The sequence below is a fragment of the Budorcas taxicolor genome, chromosome 2 (assembly GCF_023091745.1).
Source record: "Budorcas taxicolor isolate Tak-1 chromosome 2, Takin1.1, whole genome shotgun sequence".
NCBI classification, from domain to species: domain Eukaryota; kingdom Metazoa; phylum Chordata; class Mammalia; order Artiodactyla; family Bovidae; genus Budorcas; species Budorcas taxicolor.
In genome coordinates this window covers 132486030-132512258 of record NC_068911.1, presented here as the reverse complement: position 1 = coordinate 132512258, position 26229 = coordinate 132486030, and the positions used below count along the sequence as shown (strand labels likewise).

Below are 26229 nucleotides of genomic sequence, written 5' to 3'. Positions count from 1 at the left end.
TACTATTAAAAAAAAATTACCTTCCCAGAAACCTCCAGAATAAAATTTTACTAAATGGAGCATGGAGATCCTGATGTTAATGAGTTGTGGCTCAGATGGTAAAGTGTCTGCCTGCTATTCGGGAGACTGGGGTTCGATTCCTGGGTCGGGAAGATCCCCCTGGAGAAGGAAATGGCAATCCACTCCAGCACTCTTGCCTGGAAAATCCCATGGATGGAGGAGCCTGATTGGCTACATACAGTCCAGGGGGTCGCAAAGAGTCGGACACGACTGAGCAACTTCACTTTCACTTTCACAGTCATTTTAACATGCCATTGAGTCTCAAAACTTAACTAGTACATGCATTTCTAACCCAATATGAAAGGAACCTGAAGAATTTAGTTTTGAGCTGGGGGATTCTCACACAGTGTGCTATATGTTTGATCTGTGATACCCAAACTTGCATATTTGACTTTTTTTCTTTTCTTAAATTTTGTTTTGATTCTGAGATCGGTAAACATTTTTATCTCTCTGTAGCTACACTTAGAAAAGATGCTGCTGTCCTTCAGTGCAGGACGTGGTAGGACTGCAGATAAGATGCCCTCCAGGCTCTAGGGTGTGTACAGTCACAGGGCAAGGTGCTGTGAGCCACAGAGTCCTGTGCCAGCCGACTGGGATGCCTTTGTGGTGATAAACCAACAGTTTCTGTCGGCAGTGGTCGTGCAGGCCCCCGTGATCTGGCGTGTTTCCCTGGAGAACATGGAGTAAGTTAACTCCTGGATCCATGTGTGCGGATCCTTTCCTAGAAAGTGTTCCTTGTCTGCTGACGCTGAATGCCCTGCAGTAGGGCCAGAGTGATGTGGACCAGTTAGATGGCTGAGGAGTCGGGGGGTTTCCAGAACCGACACTGCCTATTAATGGTGGTTATTAATGTCTGTGTGCAATTAGCATTTTGCTAAAATGAACAAACATTTCTCTTGGGTCTGCTGCAGGTTAGTCTGGGGGTGGAAGGGGGAGTGGGAGGGTGAGGACTTATCTAAGACTGGTCCATGTTGGAGAAGGAAATGGCCAGCTTCTCGTTCACTGTAACTGGACATTCCTCACATCTGGGAATTTAGTTCCTTGGATCAGGCTTGCTGTGGCTGTGTTTCCAGGTGGCGCTCAGAAGTTTTGGTTTAGATAAGTAGCTATACGGTGCCTCCTGCATGCCCATGAAGTCCTGTTTTGCAGACAGCCAGGCCAAGTTGATCCTGCCACCGCATTTCTGGAACTGAAGTGTATCGAGAGACCTGGTGTTTTCCTTTAGCCTTCAGATCTGATTTCAGGTTGAATTGTGTCCTCTCAGTTTGGGGACAGGCCTGGAATCACAGACCTGGAAGACTAGAAAACTCATCTCCCCTCCCTACCACTTTAAACCCAATATGAGCTTTTGAGGTGATAAGTGAGAGGACCAGAGCTTACTTGGCCAGCCCTTCCCTGGCTTATTTTTTGTTCTTATCTTCCAAAGTTAAGATCTGCCCCAGGGGCTATAATGTAGTGTCTGGTTTTACTAGAGAGAATTCTGAAAATACTTCTTGATAGTCTTACCTTCTCATCTCCACACAGAGGAAGTGGCACCAATGAGCTTTATAGGTGAAACTTTATTTGGAGGTCTAATTCTGAATTCTAAGCAGCTGGGTCATGGATGAACAGGTCATGCCCTTAGAGTAATTATTTTGCCTTCACCGTAATTGTAGGAATGACTGGTCTTCTACCTGTGAATGACCAGAACTTTCAGCTGTCCCATTGCTGTCTTGCCTCCTGTTTCCTCTTCGGGAAGTGTTAAAAACAACACCAACAGCAAAAACAAATGAATTGATCCTTCTAAGAATCTGTAGTTGACAAGCAAAAGAGGAACTTTGGAAAGTGGAGCAGTTTAGGGGAGCCTAGAGGACCTCTGTGCCACCTACAGGTGGCTCCTTTGCCCCCAGATGATTTTACTTGCCCTCCTAATACTGGTTTCCAAGGTGACACTAGTCATAAAGAATCCACCTGCTAATGCAGGAGATGCAAGAGAAGTGGGTTCAATCTCTGGGTCTTGAAGATCCCCTGGAGGAGGGCATGGCAACCCACTCCAGTATTCTTGCCTCAAGAATCCCATGGACAGAGAAGCCTGGAGGGCTACAGTCCATAGCGTTGCAAAGAGTCGGACATGACTGAAGCAGTTTAGCAAGCACATATGTTCATAGCATGCACACTAATACTGGTGAAAACATGTTTTTCTTTATTACCTTACCTGAAGATCTTTCCACTGAAAGTTAATATGGGCTACAGTTTACTTCTTTAACAATGAAAATATATCTGAGGAGATTAAGAGACTACCAAACCATTTAAACTGTAAAGTGTTGCATCTTTTTATCTATTAATCTCTTTGGAATTTCAGCTCCTGGGGGAGTGGGCAGCTGGAGTGGAATGTGGAGCCTGGGGCCACCAGAGCTCAGGAGGTTGGTCCCTGGGAGTTGAGAGTAGGAGCAGAAGAGGGGAGGAGGGAAGACACACTTGATCCATTTTGAAATTTTTCCTGGGACCCCCAGAAGGTGGTGCAGGACACCCTCATCCTTTCTGTTTCTGTTTGCAGTTCTTTGCACTCAAACTTGCCTTTGTTGTTTCAGGGTGGAAGGAAGAATCTAGAGGTTAAAACTGGTGAGACTGTGTGTGTGCTTGTGCCTGTGTGAGAAACAAAGACAGAGACGGGGAGGATATGAGGTTTTAGAGCAAGTAAACAGTAGTTTTGTGTTTCTGGTAAATTTGCAGTAAGAAAAGATAGTTGCCCCCACTCCCACCCTCCTTCCCAGTCTTCTGGAAGCCCCTGTGTTGTTTAGTCGGTTTCCTTGGTAGAATTTGTTTCAGTGTTTCTGCGGATCTGTGATTTATTGATTGTGGTAGTTGCTGAGGGTAATGCTTTACTCCTGGCTCAGTTTTATACAAAGAACAGATATAGATGCAAGGCTCTGCCCTAAAGCCTTTGTAATCTTCAATTAGCCCAGGGGCCTTCTCAGGTAATAGAACCTGATCTACTGCTGCCCCCAGGGAAGGAAGAAGGCCCTGTGGCTGCCTTTCTTCTGGAAAAGGATGGTTTCAGGAGCCCTTTGAAAGAGGGAAGGAAAAAGGCTGGCCTCCTATCATCTCAGACTGGCTCCTGTCATTCAGGGGGCAGGTTCAGGAATGAGGGTGGATCTAGCAGGTGAAGGGGCTGAGGAGGAGCCTGGAGCCTCTGCTCACCCACACTGGAGAAGGACACGTTTTGTGAGCCTTTCTTTTGAGTGACTGTCTTCGGTTTCTCCTCTGCGCCCATGTCAATACCCTGACACGCAGTAGGCTATTGAAAGTTGAAGTCAAGTCGCTCAGTCGTGTCTGACTCTTTGCTACCCCATGGACTGTCGCCTACCAGGCTCTTTAGTCCATGGAATTTTCCAGGCAAGAGTACTGGAGTGGATTGCCATTTCCTTCTCCAGGGGATCTTCCCAGCCCAGGGATCGAACCCGGGTCTCCCGCACTGCAGCCAGATGCTTTACCGTTCAGTTACAAATGACATGGGTTACTCATTGGACACAAGTGGTGAAGGGTCCTTTACTGAAAGGTTATACATTTATAGTTCTGTGGGTGTGGGTTTTGGAGTGTTGTTTTTTGACACCCCTCCCGGCGCCCCCCAAGAATGCTGTGTGCTTGAGATTTAAAGTTGGCTAACTGAAACTGCTCTATGGCTTCTCTTGGTTTCTTTGAACATCATACTTAATTTTCCTATAGTTTCAGCTTCCTCGTTTATCAGATGAGAGTAATACTAACCCTTTCACAGGGTAAACAGGGAAGAAACAAAGGTAAGAATGTATGTCAGAGTACGCGATGAGTTAAGAGTTGCCCTGCAGATGAGAGTATCATTTTGTGTCCCAGCTCTCCCAGAAGACGCTAGAATCCTGCTACCTAGACCTCTGCCTCTGGACCTTCTTTCACTTTTCACTGTTAGATCCAGCACATTAAACAGTACTTGTTCCTCACATTTATCTCTATCTTGTCATTTCCTGAGCACTTTAGATTTTGTTCTCTGAAATGAAGTGAAGACAAAAAAAAGTCTTTCTTTTATTAAAGAAGTTGCATTAATATAGTTAGGAGTGAAACAATAGCCTACAATTTGTTCAATGAAACAGGGAAGATATCATGTTAGATATTGGAGTTTAACCAAGAGTACATCGGTCCTCAAGTCTCTTCAGATCTGGAACACAGAGGAGAGATAAGTGACAATGGCACAATTGTCCTGCTAATCAGGTTGTGGTGTATTTATCCTGGGTCAGAAAAACCATTGTATATGTTGGTATTTGGCAGATTGCTTAGAGCAGCTTTGTCTGATCGAAATGTAATAAAAGCTGCATGTATAATTTTAAATTTCTTGTAGCTTCTTTAAAAAAAAAAAAGTTAAACAGATGAAATTAATTTTTAATAATACATTTTGTTTAACTCAGTGTACCCAAAATATTATTTCTATATTCAACTAATAAGAATAATTTTTTTGAGTTAAATGTAATTATTTTTTATTTTTTGATATTAAATTGTTGACACTGAGTGTGTATGTCAGACGGCACATCTCAGCTCAGGACTAGTCAGCATTCAATTGCTCCATCACCGCATGTGGCTAGTGGTTCCTGTATTGGACAGGCAGTTTTAGCATATTAAAGTGAAAGTGAAAGTGAAGTTGCTCAGTTGTGTCGGACTCTGCGACCCCATGGCCTGTAGCCTACCAGGTTTCTGGGATTTCCCAGGCAAGAATACTGGAGTGGATTACCATTTCCTTCTCCAGGAGATCTTCCCAACCCAGGGATCGAACCTGGGTCTCCCTCATTGTAGGCTGACGCTATACTGGCTGAGCCACCAGGGAAGTCCTTCGCATATTAAGTATGGTGCTTTTAACACTTTCACCCTTTTGCTGTGGGGCATGGTGAACATGTTAAGCCTTTAAGCATCTTAATTAGGTCATTCAGTAATTACTGGTATGATTTTCATTCTGAAGAAATGCTTTTCAGGAAGTATCTTGAGCCTTGATGGTGGAACCTGAAAAAAATTATTGGTCTCTTTTTTTCCTCTGTGAAGTGGTATTAATATTGATTTTGAAAAAAGAAAACCCAATGGATTTCATTATTGGAGGGCTGTTTGTCAGACCATTTAACTACGTTACATTGTTTAATTCTCACACCATTCTAGGATGTAGATATTATTATTTACATTTTAGCTAGGAGGAATTTAGCTGAGAGGTCAAACAAATTACTCCCACAGGTTAGAAATGACAGTGGCAGGACTTCACTCCATCCTGGCTCAAAGCAGCCATCTCCCCACGTGTCTGTGTTTGCAGGGCTGTGGTGGTGAAGATCAGGTTAACTCTTTATAATGATGCACACTTCCTCGGAAATCATGTCATGATAAAAATGGCAATTTTTGGAAAATGCATTTTTCTAGTAGAGAGAGTCCCCTTGCTTATTTTACCTCTCTGACAACAGAATTAGCCATTTATCCCAATTTGCCAGAAGAGCTCTTAATTTTTAGCAAATGGCTAGGGCTGTGTGCCTGTCCTCTAGATTAAACCACTTGCTTACCTCCTGCAATTATAAAAGGCTTAGCGAGGCTTATAATCAAAAGGTTCAAAGTTCTCTACTTGATCATCTGGAGATGGTCTGTGCTATAATAAAAGGAAAATAATGCCATAAGCCCTAGGTATAGGGTGAAGACAGCAGTGTCTTTCTTTTTCTTCTTGATCATTTCTAAATTTTGTTATAAATGCATCTTAGTTTTACATTGCTATTTTCATTTTATTGGGACTTTTAATTCTTCCCAATTTTATTTTTTGAAGGGCTTGCCACATGCTCTCACTATCCTTTCATCTGTTGTCACTTTTTTCTTTTTTTTTTTTTTTTCCTCTTTTGCCTGGAGCAAATGAGGTGATGAAATGAATAAATATATATGTTTTTGATATATATATCTACTCATCCTTTCATAGTTTTCTTTCCTAGGAATTTGCTGTGCTTTAAATGTATACCTTAATTTTCTCCTTCCCTACACTTGACCTCAGTTGTACTGTTTTACTAGTTTTTGTTTCTCTTGTCATTGTCACTAGTAACTGCATCTATTTTTCCTGCCTTCCTCTTCTTTTGTAAAAATTGCATTTCAGTGTAAATATTTTATCATAATTTTGATTGATCTAATTCTACTAAAAGGGTACATTTTTTCTAGTGGTTAAATATAACCTGTTTATGATAGCTTTTAGTATTACATGCATATGTGCTTTTAGAACAGATTCTGTTATCATATACTTCTGATTAATACTGTTTTGTTTTATAAATGTCCTTTTTTTTCCTTCTTTTTCTGAAAGTAGGTGATGCCTGTGAGGGACAGGTACTTGCTTTTTGGTTGTGAGCAGTTATTGCTGTCATGTCAGATAACAATTTGCTTCCTTTAGTCACTGAAATAAAATATTTAGGAAATATTTTGATCATTGACATTTTCAAAAAATAAATCTCTATGTAGTATAAATCTTTGTGCTTTAGTATTGTATTTCATCTCTAACTCATGAACTCTTAATATTATTAAAAAATTACTGGGGTCTTAAGTTTTTTCAGGTGACCACCTACATGAGGAAGATTTATGGTTGCTAAAGCAATGGCTGCATGATAGGTTATGGAGCAACTGGATTCATTTAAAGGTCTTATCTCTGATTTCCAGATGTGTGACACTTAGATGTTGACATTAGGAACTGCCCATGGATTTTCAGCATTGAAACTTATGTACACACAGGTATTAGTGATGAAGTAGCTTATGGCACCACTGACTACATGGCTCTATGTGTGCATATGTTTAAATCATTAAAAATAGAAATCAACCTGCTTCCTTGAACAAAGATCATTTACCAGTATGTAAGAGTTAAAAGGTCTAAATGGAGGCTACTCGGTGCTGGTAAGGACTCTCACGAATGGATCCTATAAAATGCCATTATGCTTGCTTAGGAAGATTTTACAACACTCTTCAGCTGCACTGAGGGTACGAGCAGGGGCAAGCTTGTTTTCATTTGTATCACTAGAGCCATGGGGTAACCTGGCACACAGCAGGTATTCAGGGAACAAAAGTTGGATAAATGAATGACCACTGAGATAATTAGGAACAAATCTAATTTATATTGTTCACTACATGTCTTACAAGTAGTTGGGAATAAACTGGGCATAAGTAAATAAGCATTTAATATGACAGTGCTGATCATAATTTTAAAACATATTATGTAAGCCACCATGTGGCTAGGCTAAATTCTCTTCTTTGTCTAAAATAACGTCTGCCCCACCCTTATTTTCTATGTTCCATAAATTGATACCATGGATGGTATATGGGCAATGGACAATAATGCTGCTTTGTTGTTCTTAGGAATAAATACTAAGTTAATAGTTGTGTCAGGTATAGTGTGGTGTGACTTGTTAGTCTGTTGTGCAGGCTTAATAATAATTACCATGATCTTTAATGATAACAATTCTTAATGAGTATTATTATTGTTAATAATGATTATATTTAATAATTACATCCAATACTTATTATCTTTAATAATAATAATTAGCACATGGGAACCAGTGTCACCATTGTATTATCTTTAGAAGAAAAATCTTAATCTGTTACCTGGTAGTTTGCAGAATGTCTGCTCCCACCCTCTGCTTTCCAGATCAGAGTGAGTCAGGAAGCTTCCAGGGTCCAGGCAACAGGGAGGGGTTTCTAGAGAAACTCCTATGTATTCTGTGTGTCAGAGGTCATACTCACATATGTCATTTTACACAGAGGTCTTATTTTTATTGTGAAATGCTGTCACCATGAGCGGCTGATCTTCTACCTCCCCCTTCATAACTTTTAATTTTTCTTGCAGATCCTTACTCCGTAACATACTAATTTATGTGAATTACGTGGGGCAGAGTCCATGTTTATTACTTGTATGTTGGTAAAACTTTGATCTTCTTTTGTCATAGCTGTGTTTAGATTTAAATGCCTGTATGACTTTTTTTTTAAATAAAAAACAGTTTATAAAAAAATCGTTAGTGAATTAAACATTTTTTAGCTTTTTACACATTGATACAAAGCAGAGAAATATTTCAGTGACAATAGATTTCAACAGATTTTCAACTACACTAATTTGCTTTACTCTTTAGGGTAGTTTACTTCTTTGAAAACATAAGCCAAGGTATTCCTTTCCAGTGGTAACTGGTGTTAACATATAATATAGTAATTTTTTTTAAAAGACAAAGTTTCATATTTGTATGCAGACTTTGATGTAAATTAAATGTCAGTTAAGACTTATGTGAGCAGAGTATTTTCAGGTTAGTTGATGGCCTATTTAAACAAGATTTAGAAACATAACAGATACAAGAGGGGTTTCTTTTAAATTCTTATTCATGTTCTTGTACATATTCACATAATAGCTTAGGGCCTCAAATCAAATATGCTTCCCTCCTAGGTGTCTTACAATATTTCTAGACGAAAGCACATCTGATCTGAAAATACTGGTCCGATTAACAGCTGATGATAAGACCATACATAAGGATGCTAGAGACAGAAGGTTTCCTTGATCTCACTTACGTGCTGTCTATAAACTTGAGGTTTCTCAGTCAGGAGATGTTGATTGGGACACTCCACTTTTTAGTGACTAGAATCTGAGGGCTTCTGTCACTGCTTGGGGCAGTTCTGATAGTAATAATGAAGGGGAAAAAAATCCACAGCTTTCCCATTAGGCCTATCCGACTAAGAGGCTTGTTTAATCCAAGCCACTGTCAATCACAGATGAGTGACTTTTACAACTGTCTCTTCCCTTCTTATGATGGTGACTGGGATTTGCTTTGTAATGTTTGTGTTTTGCTCTTGAATTTTGTCCCTGCAGGTTTGATGATTCCTGTCTTTTGTGTGGTGGAGCAGTTGGACGGCTCTCTTGAATATGACAACAGGGAAGAGCATGCCGAGTTCGTCCTGGTTCGCAAAGACGTGCTTTTTAGCCAGCTGGTGGAGACTGCGCTCCTGGCCCTGGGCTACTCCCACAGCTCAGCGGCGCAAGCACAAGGTATTCTCCCATCTCCTTCTTCTCCCCATGCCGCAGACGTGTCATGATTTGAGGAAGAGTATGTTCCCCGAAGTAATTCTCCAAACAGGGATTGGAGGAGAACGGTCACATTTAGCATCTTTCCCAAACAATAGACAGTAGAATGTCTCATGGAGAATCTTGTTCTCTGGTTGCTTCAGGACGCATTTGACCAGCACCTCTAGAGTCACCAAAATCATTTCATTTTCCATTTGCATTTCAAAGTGGTCATCATAGAGGTTTTTTTTTTTTCTTTTTGCGTTGATAGCTCTCTTATTTTCTCTAAGTCCCCAAATCGGTATTCTCAGAGTACTCAGACATTTGACTCCTAACTTATCCAAACTTTAATATGTGATTTATAAGCTTTCAGTTTTCTAAGTTTATTCAGTGTTTTGGGCCTGCAGCTTTTGCACTTTATGATCAGTTTTTAAATAGAAAAAACAAAGTATGCCTCTCGTATACTGTACTTTTGTATCTTTGAAAACCTGTCTGTAGTTCTGTGGTCCAGTCATTTAAAAAATGCTCAGTGTCTCAGTGATCAATTCATTTTACTGATTTAATTAAATATTAAATTTGCTTCATTATTTCAGTGTGAATTGTACAGCACTGGGACCTCATTGTGAACTGGTGTTGCCTATTGTTCTTTTATGTCAAATAATTGACAAAACAAATAACAAAAATGCCCCCAAACCTGAAGAATAGAAAAATAAATTTTTGACCCAATAGAATGATGTTTGTTTTGTAGCTGGAATGATCGAATTGTATAGAATATGATAAAGGCTATAACTAAAGGACAGAAGCATATGACTGCCTGGTTTTATTCCATATATTAATTTCTATCCTTACTTAACATTTGTGTATGTGCTATCGATTTTTGCTACATTCTCAAATTAATTCCTCCTCATATACTTCCTAAGAACTGTTAGTACAATCCTCTGTTTGTTTAGAGAAGGAAACGAGAGATTAAGCAGTTTATAAAAAGTTACAAATATGGTGACCAAGAACATGGGATTTAAATTCCCAAGCTCTTGACTCTGATTTTGTAAGCAGATTATTACTTATAAAATTTTTTAAAAATTAAATATTCAAATTATATCTTGGTTCTACCATCTGAAACCAACCCATCTACAGGAGATTAGGAATGTTTTCCCAGGACTCTGGGTTATTGTGAGTTGAAGTGCATGCTGACTCCCTCCACTTGGCCTGTCCGGGTGCAGTGATACATACTGCTGAATCGTAGAGTCCACTGCTTTCAAAGCAGCTTGATAAAGGATGATTCATTTCCTTCTTGTGTGAGGGATTCAAGATTTGATCCCGAGCAAATTGCACGCTGGGCACCATTGCTTTTCTTGCATGCTATGTGCCCAAATGAAAGAAAAGAATCCCCCCTTCTTCCCCCCCATAAACTTTTCATGCCATTTTAGGGATATTTTCTCTGAATGTAAAGGTCATTGTATCCTACTGCTTGCATCCTGGTGTGCCAGCTTCCTGTTTGACAGGGCTATCCATCTCAGTTAGCACGGCTGCTCAACGCGCCGTGAGCTCACATGTGGAGCACAGAGCACTAAGTGGCCAAGATTTGATTTTTGGCACATGCTCAGGGCAGGGGCTCTCAGGAAATTTGCACGAGGGAGCCACACGGTTCCATTCAGTGATGTGGACCGAGAGTTCTACTCACCAAGATGAGATCCACTAACAAGAAATATGGTTCATGGTGGAGGGTTAAAGAGGAAAAAAGCCAAAAGCGAATATTGGCTTCCCCAAAGTTTTTGAAAATGGTGGTTAAAAATGACTAAATATTATACTTTGTAAAAGTTGAATCAGCATCCTGAAGGTGCTCTAGATTGCAGATATAATTTATTTTTGTAGGTAAATGAAGGTATTATCTCTAGGTCCTGTATTATAATTTCACAGAGGAGAAAAAAAAAATCACAGTTCATTTATTTTATTTTAAATTGGATTGCTGGTCTCTGTTTTGGGCAAATGAAAAAACTTACAATTGTTTATTTTGAAATAAATGTATTAGATCTTTGTTGTCATTCAGATCATCACATGTGTGCAGTTTGTGGCACATTTATTAATATTATAGACCAAACAGTGCATGATAAGACAGATCACTCACGTGCTGGAGAAACAGCAGAGCAGGAGGAAGCTAGAAAAGGAGGCAGAACAAAATGTGATTGGATATTCAAGGCCTGAGGTTTTATATGTCTAGTTTTCTGTTTTGTTCTGGTTTTATTTGTTTGTTAGTTTAGGTAATTCTCTCAAGATGGAGAAGTCATTGGGTGACCTCCTAGCAAATGCGTTTGTGGCAGAGAAACTGAGTGTTTCTGAACCTCTTCTTCCTGTGTTGGAGAAGTTGGGCCAAACTAAACTGCAGGGAGAGCTGGTTTCTTGAGCCTATTTTTACAAATTTAGATTCTTGAAACATGATTTTTCATTTTGACATGGCCAGAAAAGAGCTTCAGTAATTGAATTAGAACAGTATTCAGGTTGTCTTGAAAAGAGAAAATGCATCAGCAATGTTGTTATTTTCAAGTGACACTCATGTTCCAGTGACAAGGCAGCATACCCATGCTCTTGCAAGCGTGGTGGTGGTGTTGTTTAGTCACTCAGTTGTGTCCAGCTCTTTGAGACCCTGTGCACTGTAGACCACCAGTCTCCTTGGTCCATGGGATTTCCCAGGCAGGAATGCTAGTGTGGGTTGCTCTTTCCTTCTCCAGGGCATCTTTCAGACCCAGGGATCGAATCTGTGTGTCCTGCATTGCAGGTGGATTCTTTACCACTGTGTCATCTGGGAAGCACTCTAGTGAGCATAGCATAGTCAGTTTCTTTTTCTGAGAGGTCATTTCCTCCAGGTGAGCTGAAGTTTTTTTTAATAAAGAATATTTTCTTATAAAGGATGATAGAAAATCTACTAAAATGTAATTCAAGGATTTCTAATCCAACCCCTTCCCTCCCCATTTTACAGTAACTGTTTTTATTTGAAGCCAGATATTTGGACCCAAGAGAGGATAAGAGCACAAGATGTCATAAACCATCGGCATTAGGCTTTTTATTGACCCAAACCCTCCAGTTTCCCAGAACATATGCCATTAACTTTCTGTGATTCTCAAGGATATGAGATGCAGGATTCATCTGACCAGCTGTTTTGCATATGCAAAAAGCCTAAAGATGGCAAGCTCTTTGCTTTTCCCAGAATAGGTAGCCTAAAGAACAACCGGCACGTTTTATGTTATATGCTGAACTATGAGTCAATGTATGTGGATCAAAAGTAGCTTCCAGTCTTTTGGAAGAGGAGTGTTAACCTAGGGAACGCTATGCAGTAACCCTCCCCCTCTAAACTCATCATTCCTTCCATTGGTCTTGTTCCTTTTCATCCTTTCAGTTTTGCTCCACAAGGCTTTTGGTAATAGCCATGGACCTCTCTACATAGTCAAGAGAGTTCTTTATCCTACTGATTATGTAGCTGTTCAAACTTGCAAGGTAGATGGTGGACTCTGGGAGGTGGCAGTGATGGCAACATGATTCCTTACTGTGTACATTTGATTAACTTGTAAATGGATATCTTTTCTCTCTCCTGCTTCCTATTTAAAATTTATTTTTAAACTTTATAATAAAATTTATTTTTGACTAGAAAATTTTATTTAAGAACAAACATGCAGAAAAATAAATAAGCAAAAATCCTTTCTGGCTGGTATTTTTGGGAGGGTGGGTCATGGGTATGTAAAAGTTATGAGTTCAGAGGAAGTATATTAGTCACCATTTTTTCTTATGTGTATTAGAATAGTTAAATATATGTGCAGGTGTTTAGTTGCTCAGTTGTGTCCGACTCTTTGTGACTTCATATACTGTAGCCTGTCAGACTGCTCTGTCCATGGAATTTTCCAGGCAAGAAGAGTGTGTTGCCATTTCCTACTACAGGGAAATTAAATGTATATGGCTGTTTAAAATGACATTTTTAAAAAGTGACACAAAAAATGCATTTAATGTAATTTGAATCAAGCAGAGTGCCAAATATAATATCAATGATATAAAATTATACTTATAATATGTATAGGAAAAGACAAAGAAAATATGTGAAAATATCAATTGGGTGGGTTGTGGGATTATGTGGGATTTTCTTCTTTTTCTAGTCAGAAAATAATGTAAGTATGAAATTCTACTTCCTCTATGAATTCTTCTCTGAATAACTGGGAAGTTAATTTATCCATAGGTGTGAAAACTTATATATGATACAGATACATTATTTCTGTTGTCTTTTCCAGTTTAAGATTAAGAAAGGAATAAGTCATTAATGGGCCCCTGTGATGTATAAAACAAAGTTTTTTAAAAAAAATTCATTAAAGTATAGTTGATGTATCAAGGTTTCTTAGAGTTTTAATAGTACAAGATAACATAAATTGAGCAATTACTGTTTGCCGGACACTATTCTAAGAGAGTTACATGTACTGACATTTAATTCTCACAACAGCTCTTGAAGTAACTTAAATGTTTCCCATTTCATAGATGAGGAAACTGAGGCAAGTAAAGAGAGGGAAATAACTTTCCTTGGGGCATAGGACTAGTGGGTGAAAGAGCTGAAATCTGAAGCCTAGTTAAATACCTCCTGAGTCAGAGGCCTTCACCATAGGATTGTCCAGTGACAGCCCTGATGACTGGAAATGTAGAGTTGGGGTGGGAGTCCATTCTTATTTAATTCTTGTTCTTTTACTTTTTGGACAGAAGGCGCAAAAGGCAAGACTTTTTGGATTTGGATTACTCTTATATAATGATTTTATTTATTTTGTAATGATTGCATATATTCAATAATGATAAAGTATACATATTTAACTTCCGTAATGAAATGTACAGAAACATTTTATCACGATGACTGAAACAGATTTCATTAAAAACAAGAGCCTCACAAAACTGTTTATTGATGCCAACTCCTAAAACTATAAAGAGGGCCTATAGTAGGTATGTGGACTTCCCAGGTGGCTGCAATGCAAGAGACACTGGAGATGTGGGTTTGATCCCTGGGATCACGAAGGTTCCCTGGTGGAGGGCATGGCAACCCACTCCAGTGTTCTTGCCTGGAGAATCTCATGGACAGAGGAGCCTGACGGGCTACAGTCCACAGGGTCACAAAGAGTTGGGCACAACTGAGGCAACTGAGCACACATGTACATGGTAAGTTACATAATTCAAATATACGTTTCTTTCTTATGAAGCTAAAATGATTCCTGATATGCAAGTAAAGCATATTTCTCAGCAGTTCTCACCTTCAATTAATTCAGTGGCATGAAACACCTACTGTGTACCAGTCGTTCTAGGTTCTGGGGAAAAAGAACTGGAAAAAAACCATCTTGCTTTCGTGGAGCTTATATAAGAAAAGTTTAGTATATGGATTTCTAGTTGATTTTTGCCTTCTGAGCTCAGAAACATTGGATATTGAGGCTCAGAGAATAGAGATGCATATAAAATTTGTTTACTGGTTGGTGCTAATTTTTAACTAAATGTTTATTTTCTTCCTGAAAAACACGTGAGAGTATCTCTTCTTCTTGTTAGCTTTTGGAAATAGATGTTGAGGTGGGAAATATGGGTTACAATTTCTAGAAAATACTTCAGTTCAGTTGCTCAGTCGTGTCCAACTCTCTGACCCCATGAATTGCAGCACGCCAGGCCTCCCTGTCCATCACCAACTCCCGGAGTTCACTCAGACTCATGTCCATCGAGTCAGTGATGCCATCAAGCCATCTCATCCTGTGTCATCCCCTTCTCCTCCTGCCCACAATCCCTCCCAGCATCGGGGTCTTTTCCAAAGAGTCAACTCTTCACATCAGATGGCCAAAGTATTGGAGTTTCAGCTTTAGCATCATTCCTTCCAAAGAAATCCCAGGGCTGATCTCCTTTAGAATGGACTAGTTGGAACTCCTTGCAGTCCAAGGGACTCTCAAGAGTCTTCTCCAATACCACAGTTCAAAAGCATCAATTCTTTGGCCCTCAGCTTTCTTCACAGTCCAACTCTCACATCCATACATGACCACAGGAAAAACCATAGCCTTGACTAGATGGACCTTAGTCGGCAAAGTAATGTCTCTGCTTTTCAGTATGCTATCTAGGTTGGTCATAACATTCCTTCCAAGGAGTAAACGTCTTTTAATTTCATGGCTGCAATCACCATCTGCAGTGATTTTGGAGCCCCCAAAAATAAAGTCTGACACTGTTTCCACTGTTTCCCCATCTATTTCCCATGAAGTGATGGGACCAGATGCCATGATCTTCGTTTTCTGAATGTTGAGCTTTAAGCTAACTTTTCCACTCTCCTCTTTCACTTTCATCAAGAGGCTTTTTAGTTCCTCTTCACTTTCTGCCATAAGGGTGGTGTCATCTGCATATCTGAGGTTATTGGTATTTCTCCCGGTAATCTTGATTCCAGCTTGTGCTTCTTTCAGCCCAGCGTTTCTCATGATGTACTCTGCATTTAAGTTAAATAAGCAGGGTGACAATATACAGCCTCGACATACTCCTTTTCCTATTTGGAACCAGTCTGTTGTTCCATGTCCAGTTCTAACTGTTGCTTCCTGACCTGCATACAGGTTTCTCAGGAGGCAGGTCAGGTGGTCTGGTATTCCTGTCTCAGAAATTTCCACAGTTTATTGTGATCCGCACAGTCCTTACTTGGCTTTATTAAGGAGAGCTGTTTATTTGTCTCTTCTGTCCATTGTTGTCTTCATTTTAAAAACATCCCTATTGTTGGCTTTGCTTTTCATTTTGGCTGTACAGCCAGCTATGTGGGATCTTAGTTCCCTGACTAGGAATTGAACTCATGCCCTTTGCAGTGGAAGTGCAGAGTCTCAACCACTGGGTCATCAGGGAAGTCCCTGGCTTTGATTTTTATTGGTGAAACTCTTCTGTTCTCACAGGCCCATTTCTTCAGAACACAAGGGTGGCACTAGTGGTAGGCGTTTAGTTAATGTTAGAAGAGTGAACAAATGAAGATATTTATTACCCTGGAGAAACATGCATTCCTAAAAAGTATCAGTTTACTGTCTTTAATTATTAGATTTGGACTCATGAACTGGAAATCATTTTGTTCTCTTATAACAGAGTGATACATAGCACAATGGGAAGTTGGTAGGACTGCCATAAATATTTTTTGAACATTTAATAAGCTTCATTTTTACTAAACATAAGGAATTTTTATGTGTATATGAAGTTGTGTGTGAAGTTGGTTCCCATTCATTAACTTGCTGTTTTCATCAGAAGTGAAGTATAGTTTGACTCCTTGTGAAAATGTGAAAGGTTTAGCTGCTCAGTTGCCTGACTCTCTGCTATCCAGGGACTCTAGCCTACCAGGCTCCTTAGTCCATGGGATTTTCCAGGCAAGAATACTAGAGTGGGTATCCATTCCCTTCTCCAGGGCATCTTCCTAACCCATTGACTGAACCTGGGTCTTGTGCATTGTAGGCAGAGTTTTTACTGTCTGAGCCACCGGGGAAGCCCCCAGTTTGACTACTTATTGTTCAGCTATTACCATTTCCAGATTATCCCATCTCGTCATTCCATAGTCAGTGATGTTTTGGCTATGCTTGGTGTGGCCAAACATTCCAGTCATAACTGTTAGACTCAAAGAGGTAGTTATTCAAAGGGTACTTAGGGGATTGCTGGCATCTAAATTATTCTGATCAGAACTTAGAGATATTGTGTCAGTGTTTACGTAGGCTTCATCTGTTTGAAGGCATTGTATGAAGGGAGAATAATTTCAGTTTACGAAGGATAAACAATGATGAGAATATATAGGATAAGTTAGAACCAGAGCAGTGAGACTATTTATATAAAAAGGAATGGAATGGTATTACTTTATATTTTATGTTATATAAAATAAATGTTATTTTATGTATATTATGTATATTATTCCTTTATTATCATATACTTTCTAGTGGGTTAGTTCTATAACATACCACATATTGGGAAAACTACATAGAATACACTTTCATATATAACACATACAAAGTTGAGAGTCTTAAATACTCATGAGCTCATCATCTAGGATCAACAATTAGCAATTTATGGTTGATTTTGTTTCATCTGTGCTTCTACCCATTCTTACCTCTCTCGCACTGGATTATTTGAAATAATTCTAGATGTAATATTTTGTCCATAAATATTTTACTGTCTCTTAAAGACTATTTTAAAAACATAACTACAATACAGTGTGATGCCTAAAAATAAAAGATAATAATTCCTTAATGTAAAATATCCAGTCAAGGTTCAAATTTTTTTAATTTTTTATATCTATATGTATATATTTTTAGTGTTTGTTTATTCAAATTAGAGCCATACAAATCTACATACTGTATTTGGTTGATGTGTATCTTAAGTCTTTGAATCTATGGGTTTCTCATTCTCTTAAATTAAAAAAAATTCTAAACCTTACATTTGCTGTTTTAATTCAGAATTATTTTTATTTTGCTAAACTTAATGAAAACCCCAATTCTATAAATGCAAATATTATGATTTCCAATAAAAAATTAATAAGCTTAATCATAACCTTGGACAGGAATTCAGAAAAATCACTTTTTTGAGACACAGAGAAAAAATGATTAAAAGACATATGTTGTCTAAAGCTGAAAGGTTTTTCATGCTCTGAAAGTTTGACATTCTCCCTACTGAAAATGTTTTAAATGATCTCTTGCCTTGTCTGTCTTAGTTTCTTTCTTTGGTTCACGCTCTCTCTTTTTTTTCCCCACTTTTTCTTCTTTAATTAAACTCTCATGTTTGGGAGACTCTCAGAAGTTTTTTCTTTATAAGGGCAATGTTGGAAAAATGGTGCATATTTAGAAATTTTAGGCCTTGGAGCAAACTTTTAACAAACAAGCTGCTTTTTAAAAATTCTGTGGCTCTCAAAAAAGAGCTAAGAAAGCTACCCAAAATTGCTGTTAGCCATGTTTCAACCCTCATTAGAGCTGGATGGACCAAAATGTAAAACACTGGCTGGGCTGACACAAATCTCTAACAAGCTCCCATGTTCTTCCCTCCTCTACTATATAAAATTAAGTATTCGTGTATATGTGTGTGCATTTATATTTATTCACCTGCACATAGCAAAACCTGAAGCACTACTTTTTCACTAAATGCCAGGGAGGAATAATGCTCATCTGACTTCTTTGTCTATTATATACTTAAAAATGAATATCTAATATGTGTTTATAGTTCTGTTTTTCTAATTTTTGTTTATATTGTCATAAATGTTATTTAAATATATAAATATGTATTTATGGCTCATTTAAAGGTCAGCTGATGGAATTGTTGTGTGTATGTAAATTTGTAGAGAGTGAAGACCTTATCCAATTTGATTTGCAGAATGCCTAGCTATTAAGTAGGAAGTGTTTGATAAAAAGTGTTAAGGGCAGTGAATTAAAAAAAAAAAAATCTGATCTCACTTGACACATGACCTTGAAATTTTTGCCAGAATGTCCAGTGGAAAAAATCGTTATTCATGGAAATAATTCATTAAAGACAAAACTAGCTCATTATTTTCTCTATTATGAGGGACGGGTTTAGCAATGTTTGCAGTTATGTTTTATTTGGGGCAGTTGGTCATGGTGACCATTAGCTTTGATGTATTTTTTAAACTGCTTAAAATCCTTCTTTTTGCAGTTTGGGCATTAATGCCTTTGACCTGGAGGGGAGTGATCAGCTTAGTTCTGTGCTTTGGCATTCATATAAAATGATCCAGGTTAAAGAGATTGACCCACAGTGATATACAACTTTTATTTAATAATTAAAGTATGTCCCATTAAAAATATATAGCTTTTGAGGAGTTATGAGTAGGAAACTCCTACCATCTAAAATTGGTGATACTCTCATACAATTTATATTGTGTTTAATTTTTTATTCTATTCCCTTCAATAGTGTAACTGTCATTTACTAACGTATAGATTTAAAATACAGGGTAGTCATTTGCTGAAGACCCACTCTTTTTGTGCTTTAAGAAGATGCAGTAGCAATTCTGTGAAAGGAGCTCATTTGGTAAAAAGCACATTCATAAATGATACAATAGACAGTGCTGCTCCCTTTTGTGTAGATGCTTTATATTTAATGCTTTTCATTGATAACAATTCTCAGCCTTGATGCTATACCAATCATATTTAATAAAGTCTATTTTGACGTTCATGATAGACAGTAAAAAATCCTTGGCCATAGACATTTTGTAATATTCAAATACTTTTCAAAAACTTTCTTTTTTCCCTTTTTAATCTGGATAAGAGCTCTGTCATCTAATTCTTATAATTTCAGTTAATTCTTTGTGTAATTGTGCAATTTCAGAACTGTAGTTCCTTTTACTTCTAAAATTTGTATACATTTTACATTTATACTTTGTCCACATTTTCTCAGATACAATTGTATTTAAAAATTTTTATGGGATATTAACTCTGCAACAAACTCTTCATTCATTGCGTAGTGTCAGTTGGTGGGAAGTTTATTTGTAATGTATGTAGGCACCTTGGCACGGGAAAGGAGCCCTGCGGTGTCAGGGACCTCTTCTCTCTGCTGTGTGACAGAGCTCAGCAGTGGTTGTGGGAGGCAGGGTTGCAGAACAAGCATGCAGTTGACTGGTCACTCATGAGCTTCTTGGTTTGGTTTCTGAGGTGTCAGATAGATTTCACATGATTGCGATGAACATCTAAAATTCAGTGCTTTGAAAAGCAATGTTTTTGTTGTTGTTTTGGAGTTTTTTTGATAGTAGCTCTGAGAGCTCTAAAGAGTCTTATATCAAGGTACTACTTGCTCAAAAGCAGTAACTAGCAAGATTGTTTGTGTGTCAGTGAGGGAAAGGTTTTTCCCTGTCTGCCCCTGTTTGGTTTGAAGAAATATCACCCAGGACGGAAGAGCAAATCTGCGCTATTGTTTTACAAGCTAGGTTACTCAGGTTGGAAAAGATCGCTGCAGGCTATATGCAAATAGACAGTGCCCAAGGTTTCTGCAGCTTCCAGCTCCAGCTCATCAGAGAAATGCAGTCTACATATTCTTTCCGTCAGTTTTGTAAATCAAAGAATGAGATGCTGGAATGCTCCTAGCACAGTCAAGCCTCTGTCCTCAGTGACGTGGCTCTACAAGGCCTAATACTCTCCCAGGTGAAAATCTGGGCCCACCACCCTGGGAGCCAAGATGACAGTCTGTTCTTAATCAAATGCTTTCACCAGTTTTACTGATTTAAGCTGATGGTTCTTGAGAATATCTGCTCCAGAGACAGAGTAATAATACAAAATTCAAGGGTCATGTTTTATTATTATGAATACAGTGCTTCCTTAAGGGAAGGGGGAAGTTTCTTTGAAAGGGGGTCTCCTTTAGATACTCCACAAGCGAAAAGAGAGATTAGAATTATTTGGAAAGGAAGTACTTTATTAAGATCTTTAGTCTTTTAGAGCATGATTGGAAGAAGTGTAGCTGAGTTTTACTGCTCCCCTTTTATGGAGAGGAACACAATGAAGAAATTTTTGTTTATTGTTGTTATTGTCATTTTTGTTATTTTGTTTAGTTGCTCAGTCGTGACCCCATGGACTGAAGCCCCGCCAGACTTCTCTGCCCATGGGATTTCCCAGGCAAGAATACTGGAGTGGGTAGCCATTCCCTTCTCCAGAGACAATGCAGACACTTTTGAAGATGATCCCTTAATTTTGTGACTCTCTCTCACACTATATCATCCATTCACTTAACAAATATTTCTTGAGTGCCTATTATGTGCCAGGCATTGTTCTAGGTATTGAGGGCACAGCAGAAAACCAAACATATAATGCCTCTGCTGTCAAGATACATTCCAGTAAGGGAGATAGAAAACTATAAATATATAAAAAAATGTTAAGTAGGACCTGGCAATAAATTAATGCATATGTTGATCCTATTTTCCCCATCTTGTCTAGAAGGAAGTTTTGGCAAATTTAAGCTTGTGGAAAGTAGCCATTTGGCCAGAACAGAATTGAAGCTTTTGAATGGGGTTTGAGGATTAAAAATAAAATGATGTAGGTGCCTAAAAGGGTAAGCCTCAGTTTTCTGAAAAATTTACCTATTTGGACTATTCATGTTTGGAATAAGACAAATGAATACATCAAAATTAGCTTAGCTTAAGCCATAGTTTAGTTTTTGTGAGGGAAACTGAAACTTGTATGGAATGGACATGCTATGAATATATTTAATAAAAATATTATTAACTAATTAATTATTAACTAATGTGAGCCACTGCTGCTGCTGCTAAGTTGCTTTAGTCGTGTTCAACTCTATGCGACCCCATAGACGACAGTCTACCAGGCTCCTCTGTCCCTGGGATTCTCTAGGCAAGAACACTGGAGTGGGTTGCCATTTCCTTCTCCAATGCATGAAAGCGAAAAGTGAAAGTGAAGTCGCCCAGTCATGTCCGACTCTTTGCGACCCCATGGACTGCAGCCTACCAGGCTCCTCCGTACATGGGATTTTCCAGGCAAGAGTACTGGAGTGGGTTGCCATTGCCTTCTCCGATATGAAGCACTAATATTTATTTAATGCTTCTTATACACCAGATATAGTTCTAGGTGCTTCACATGTAGTCTTTCATTCAGTCCTCATAATAACTCCTATGAAGTACATGATATAATTGCCCACAATTTACCAGTGAGGAAACTGACATTCAAAGAGATAACTATCATGGCTGATGCCAAAAATTGGCTCCATAGAATGTGTACTTAACCAGTATCTCCCTCTGGCATTATATTTCTAGTCTGCCAATTTAGTTTATAATTCAGACTAATAGTAACTCTATTTTACAGGCATAAACCAAAGATTGACATTTTGGAATTGGTAACTGAACATATACATGTTTAAATTGAGCAGGGAGCTTGTTATGAGTCTAAATAACAAAATTGAACTTGCTGTCTTGGGATGGCATTTTATGAGAACTTATTTGTGAGACTCCCATTTTTGTATATCTAAGCTCTTGCAGTTCAGTTCAGTTCAGTCACTCAGTCGTGTCCAACTCTTTGCGACCCCATGAATCGCAGCATGCCAGGCCTCCCTGCCCATCACCAACTCCCGGAGTTCATTCAGACTCACGTCCATCGAGTCAGTGATGCCATCCAGCCATCTCATCCTCTGTTGTCCCCTTCGCCTCCTGCCCCCAGTCCCTCCCAGCATCAGAGTCCTTTCCAGTGAGTCAACTCTTCGCACGAGGTGGCCAGAGTACTGGAGTTTAGCTTCAGCATCATTCCTTCCAAAGAAATCCCAGGGCTGATCTCCTTCAGAATGGACTGGTTGGATCTCCTTGCAGTCCGAGGGACTCTCAAGAGTCTTCTCCAACACCACAGTTCAAAACAAACTTATAAATTAAAAAAACAACTTTTTCTAATAACAAACTAGTGCTTGTTAATTATAGAAAACTAAAAAAATACAGAAAAAGAAAAAAAAAGACACCACCCACATGTCAGACCAGGGACCGAGAAATAAATGTAGGTAACATTTTAAGGCACTCTTCTTTAGTTATCTCTTTGGTCGCTAAGTCGTGTCTGACTCTTGCGACCCCCATGGACTGTAGCCTGCCAGTCTCCTCTGTCCATGGGATTCTCCAGGCAAGAATATGGAGTGGGTTGCCATTTCCTTCTCCAGGGGATCTTTAGTTATAGTGCAGGGCATTTTTAAAAATAGTTGAGGTCACATATGTAAGATTTTCATCTGTGGTTCATTTAATATTATATAATTTGTATATCCTTTATTATTATTTCTAATATTACATAGTAGTGAAGTTTTGGTTTTCAAAGCGAATATGAAAGATTTATCTTCTTTTGATGATCTGGAAGGATTTAGGCATGGTCAGTAAATTAGGAGGTGTTAAGTAGAGATACTGCGTCTAGGCCATGCTGGACCATCAGAGTGACCAGCTCCACTGTTCATGTGACAATGTAGTTACCCTTTGAGAATGTTTTTTCTAGGTTACTTCATTGCAGTGACTTCTTTGGCAATCCAGTGGTTAAGATTCCACCCTTTGAATTTAGGGAGTGAGGGTTTGATTCTGGTCTGGGAGCTAAGATCCTGCATACTATGAGGCAAAAAAAAAAAAAAAGTTTATTGTAGGTGTTTTGGCATTGACCTCCTTTCTTTCTTACCTCTGCCTTATTGTAAAGAGTTAAGTTTTTTAATGTGGGAGAAAAGTTAAAAGACATTGTGTCATTCAGGAAACCTTAGTTAATTGATTGCATATTTTGTTTTTATAATAGTCTCGTTCTTACCACATTTTGGTCTTTCTCCTCTTTAAAAAACACATACACAGCATTGTGTGGGTTAGTTACTGAGTGCTTACCAGTTTCACAATGACAGTCCTGTGTTAACAATGTCCCTTGGCCCAGGCATTAATAACTGATGACAGTTTGTCTGTTTTTTAGCCTCTGGTTTTTGCTCTGTGCAGTAGATGGAAATGTTCTGAAAGAGTCATTGGGGGACACTCTTAGGGAAGGTTTTTCTTGTGTTTGAATTGACTGAGCATGGCTCACACTTGGAGGTAGAGAATTTGTCAGACAAATCATGAAAGCTTCTAGGCTTGCAGGAGCAATGGGTTGTAATCCCTTTTTGCTGGTTTGTTTCTAGAGGACCTCAGATTCTACTGGGCATGGGAATGAGATGAACCTCTCTCTGTCTCCTTTCTGTATTTTATAGTTCTAAAACTGACCTGGCTTATTTTCATAGTGTTCTCTGTAGCTTAGCAGGTGTCAGATGGTCCTAGTTAGAAGTCAGATGGCCTCCTACCCTGCACCCTTTCCTAGCAGTGTCATTGGTACCGTTCCCATCGTCTCCCTTTTGTGTCCTTTTCTGGAATCATTCAGCTCACACTGAGGTCTGTCCTTAGAGGTCGGGATCACTCTGTTCCTATATGATTATGTTGGTGGCCCTTGGATCGAGAGAAGCATTTGCATGTGTGTGTGCTAAATCACTTCAGTCATGTCTGACTCTTTGTGACCTTATGGATTGTAACCCACCAGGCTTCTCTGTCCATGGGATTCTCCAGGCAAGAATACTGGAGTGGGTTGCCACCCCCTCCTCTAGGGCATCTTCTCAACCAAGGGATGCAATCTGCTTCTCTTATGTTTCTCTACCACTAGTGTCACCTGGGAAGCTCAGAGAGAAGTATTTGCTTTCAATAAATATTTAGGTGGGTTTTCATAATGGGCATAGCAATGACTGGTCAGGATTTATGTAACCCAGGTTATCTATAAAAATGTACTCCTGTGACCAAAAATATCGCTTCATATGAACAAAGAGTTTAGTTAAGAAACCAGTGTTTTCTTATATCTTATATAATACAGTGTTATAATTTGCTGTTATTTTCCTTTTTTCACTTGTAACCCCTGGTAGATATTAAAACGTACCCATTTGCAGTTTAAACGAACAGAATTAAGATCAATAATGTTTTTCTGTCTTAACTTATCAAAGGGAAGTTTCCTGTTGTGACTAATAAGATTATAAATTTTGTCCAAGTCTCTCAGCAGAACTAATTCAGCCAGGTAAATGAAAAAAAAAAAAAAGTCCAACTCTGTTGTAACTCAGGGGGATTAAAACACCTGTGGGTGTGGTGTGTTCTCCCAGGAGAATGAGGTGTCATTTAACATTTGATAAGGGATATTGGCTGCATTGTCTTTAAGTTTACAAAAAATAACCAACTTATCATCCCCAAAGAACACACCAATAGAATATTTTTTTCTTGTCTCTCATTGGTATACCTCAGTATTAGTAAGACATAATTTTGTTATGTTTTCATGTAGGTTTAGTCTTAAAAAAAAATGGTGTGCATGTTGTTGCTAATTATAATGCTAGGGAACATAGAGCTTACTGTGTGCCAGGCGTGTGGTAATTCACTTAACGCTCACAAACCATGTGTGACGTAAGTACAATTACCTACATTTTACACCTAGAGAAACTAAGCACAGAGAGGTTAAGTGAATTACTCCAGGACGTCCAGAAAGAAAGTGATGGAGCCAGGATTCAGATGTTGCAACCCAGGCATGTGCTTCTTGAGACAGGGACTTAGTCACTGTACTCTGCCTCTCTATGGCATGACCAGACATTGTTGTGATTGTTTATAGAAATAAAAGGCTCTGCAAGGCCTAATATAACTAGACTAACCCTTTAAAATGCTACTTATTTCCCCCCTCTTTTCCCTTTATTTATCTTTTCTTCTTGTAGATTGGGAGACAAAAACTTCAAAGACATGATGAGTGTGTTCTACTTAATCTGAAATATTTTGATGCTTCTGGGAAAATGAGATGATTTAATTTCATATATAATTGCATGAGGAAATATAAATTATGGTTTTTAAAATACCTATGACACTAAACCACAAAATGAACAGATAAAACTGATTTGTTCTCTGACAAATCAAGGTAGATGGCAGTGTTTTCGTCACAAGTGCCGTTCGAGGGGATGGAGGAGCTGGGTGTGCTACGGTATGGCACAGCTCTTCCCAGGTGGCACTGCTTTCACATGGCCGTCCTGAGGCAATTTACAACCCATACTGAAAATTTTCTTTAACCAGTGTGAGGCAAAGCCCAGGTCGAACTTCTGAAGCCATGGAATGCAGATATATCTTCCTAACTGACCTTCTTGAGCATTAATTTACTCTTCAGAAATAAGTCATTTTATCCTACAGAGAGAATGGGCCATTTTCAGGACATGGGGTGGGGAGTGGCATTTAGAAAATTCTCTGTCTGAAGTGCATTTAATAGTTTCCTGGAAGGTATTTGTTGACTTCTTCTGGAGGGTAATTTATTCATAGTAAGACTGAGTAATAATTCTTTTTTCTTCCCACTGGACTAAAAACAGTGTGTTGTAGGTCTCTGTGTGGTGAAAGTCTAAAAACTAAAAAATATGTGGATGTTGTGCATTCAAGCACTTCTCAAAGGACCTGTGTCCCCAAGCTGCCACAGTCATTTGTTTGTCCTGAATTTTAAAAGGGTTTTGAAATGTGTTGGGACCAAAATAGTCCTGCTTGTAGTACTGGGGAATCTGGGAAAATAAAAGTGTTGTCTTCCGTGTGGGAGAGTTTGATATGGCTTGATTGCTGGTGGCCGTGGTGGTTTAGTCACCAAGTCGTGTCCGACTCTTGTGATCCCGTGGACTGTGGCCCG

At 38.8% G+C, this 26229-nt stretch overlaps 1 protein-coding gene across 1 annotated transcript in view; it reads left to right on the top strand.

The window, feature by feature from the left end:
* Positions 1-26229, top strand: part of SATB2 (SATB homeobox 2) — a 195525-nt gene that overhangs the window by 13118 nt on the left and 156178 nt on the right. The window contains exon 2 of the mRNA XM_052635479.1: positions 8906-9082. Coding sequence (XP_052491439.1) covers positions 8906-9082 — 177 coding nt within the window. The remainder of the gene's footprint in view (positions 1-8905; positions 9083-26229) is intronic.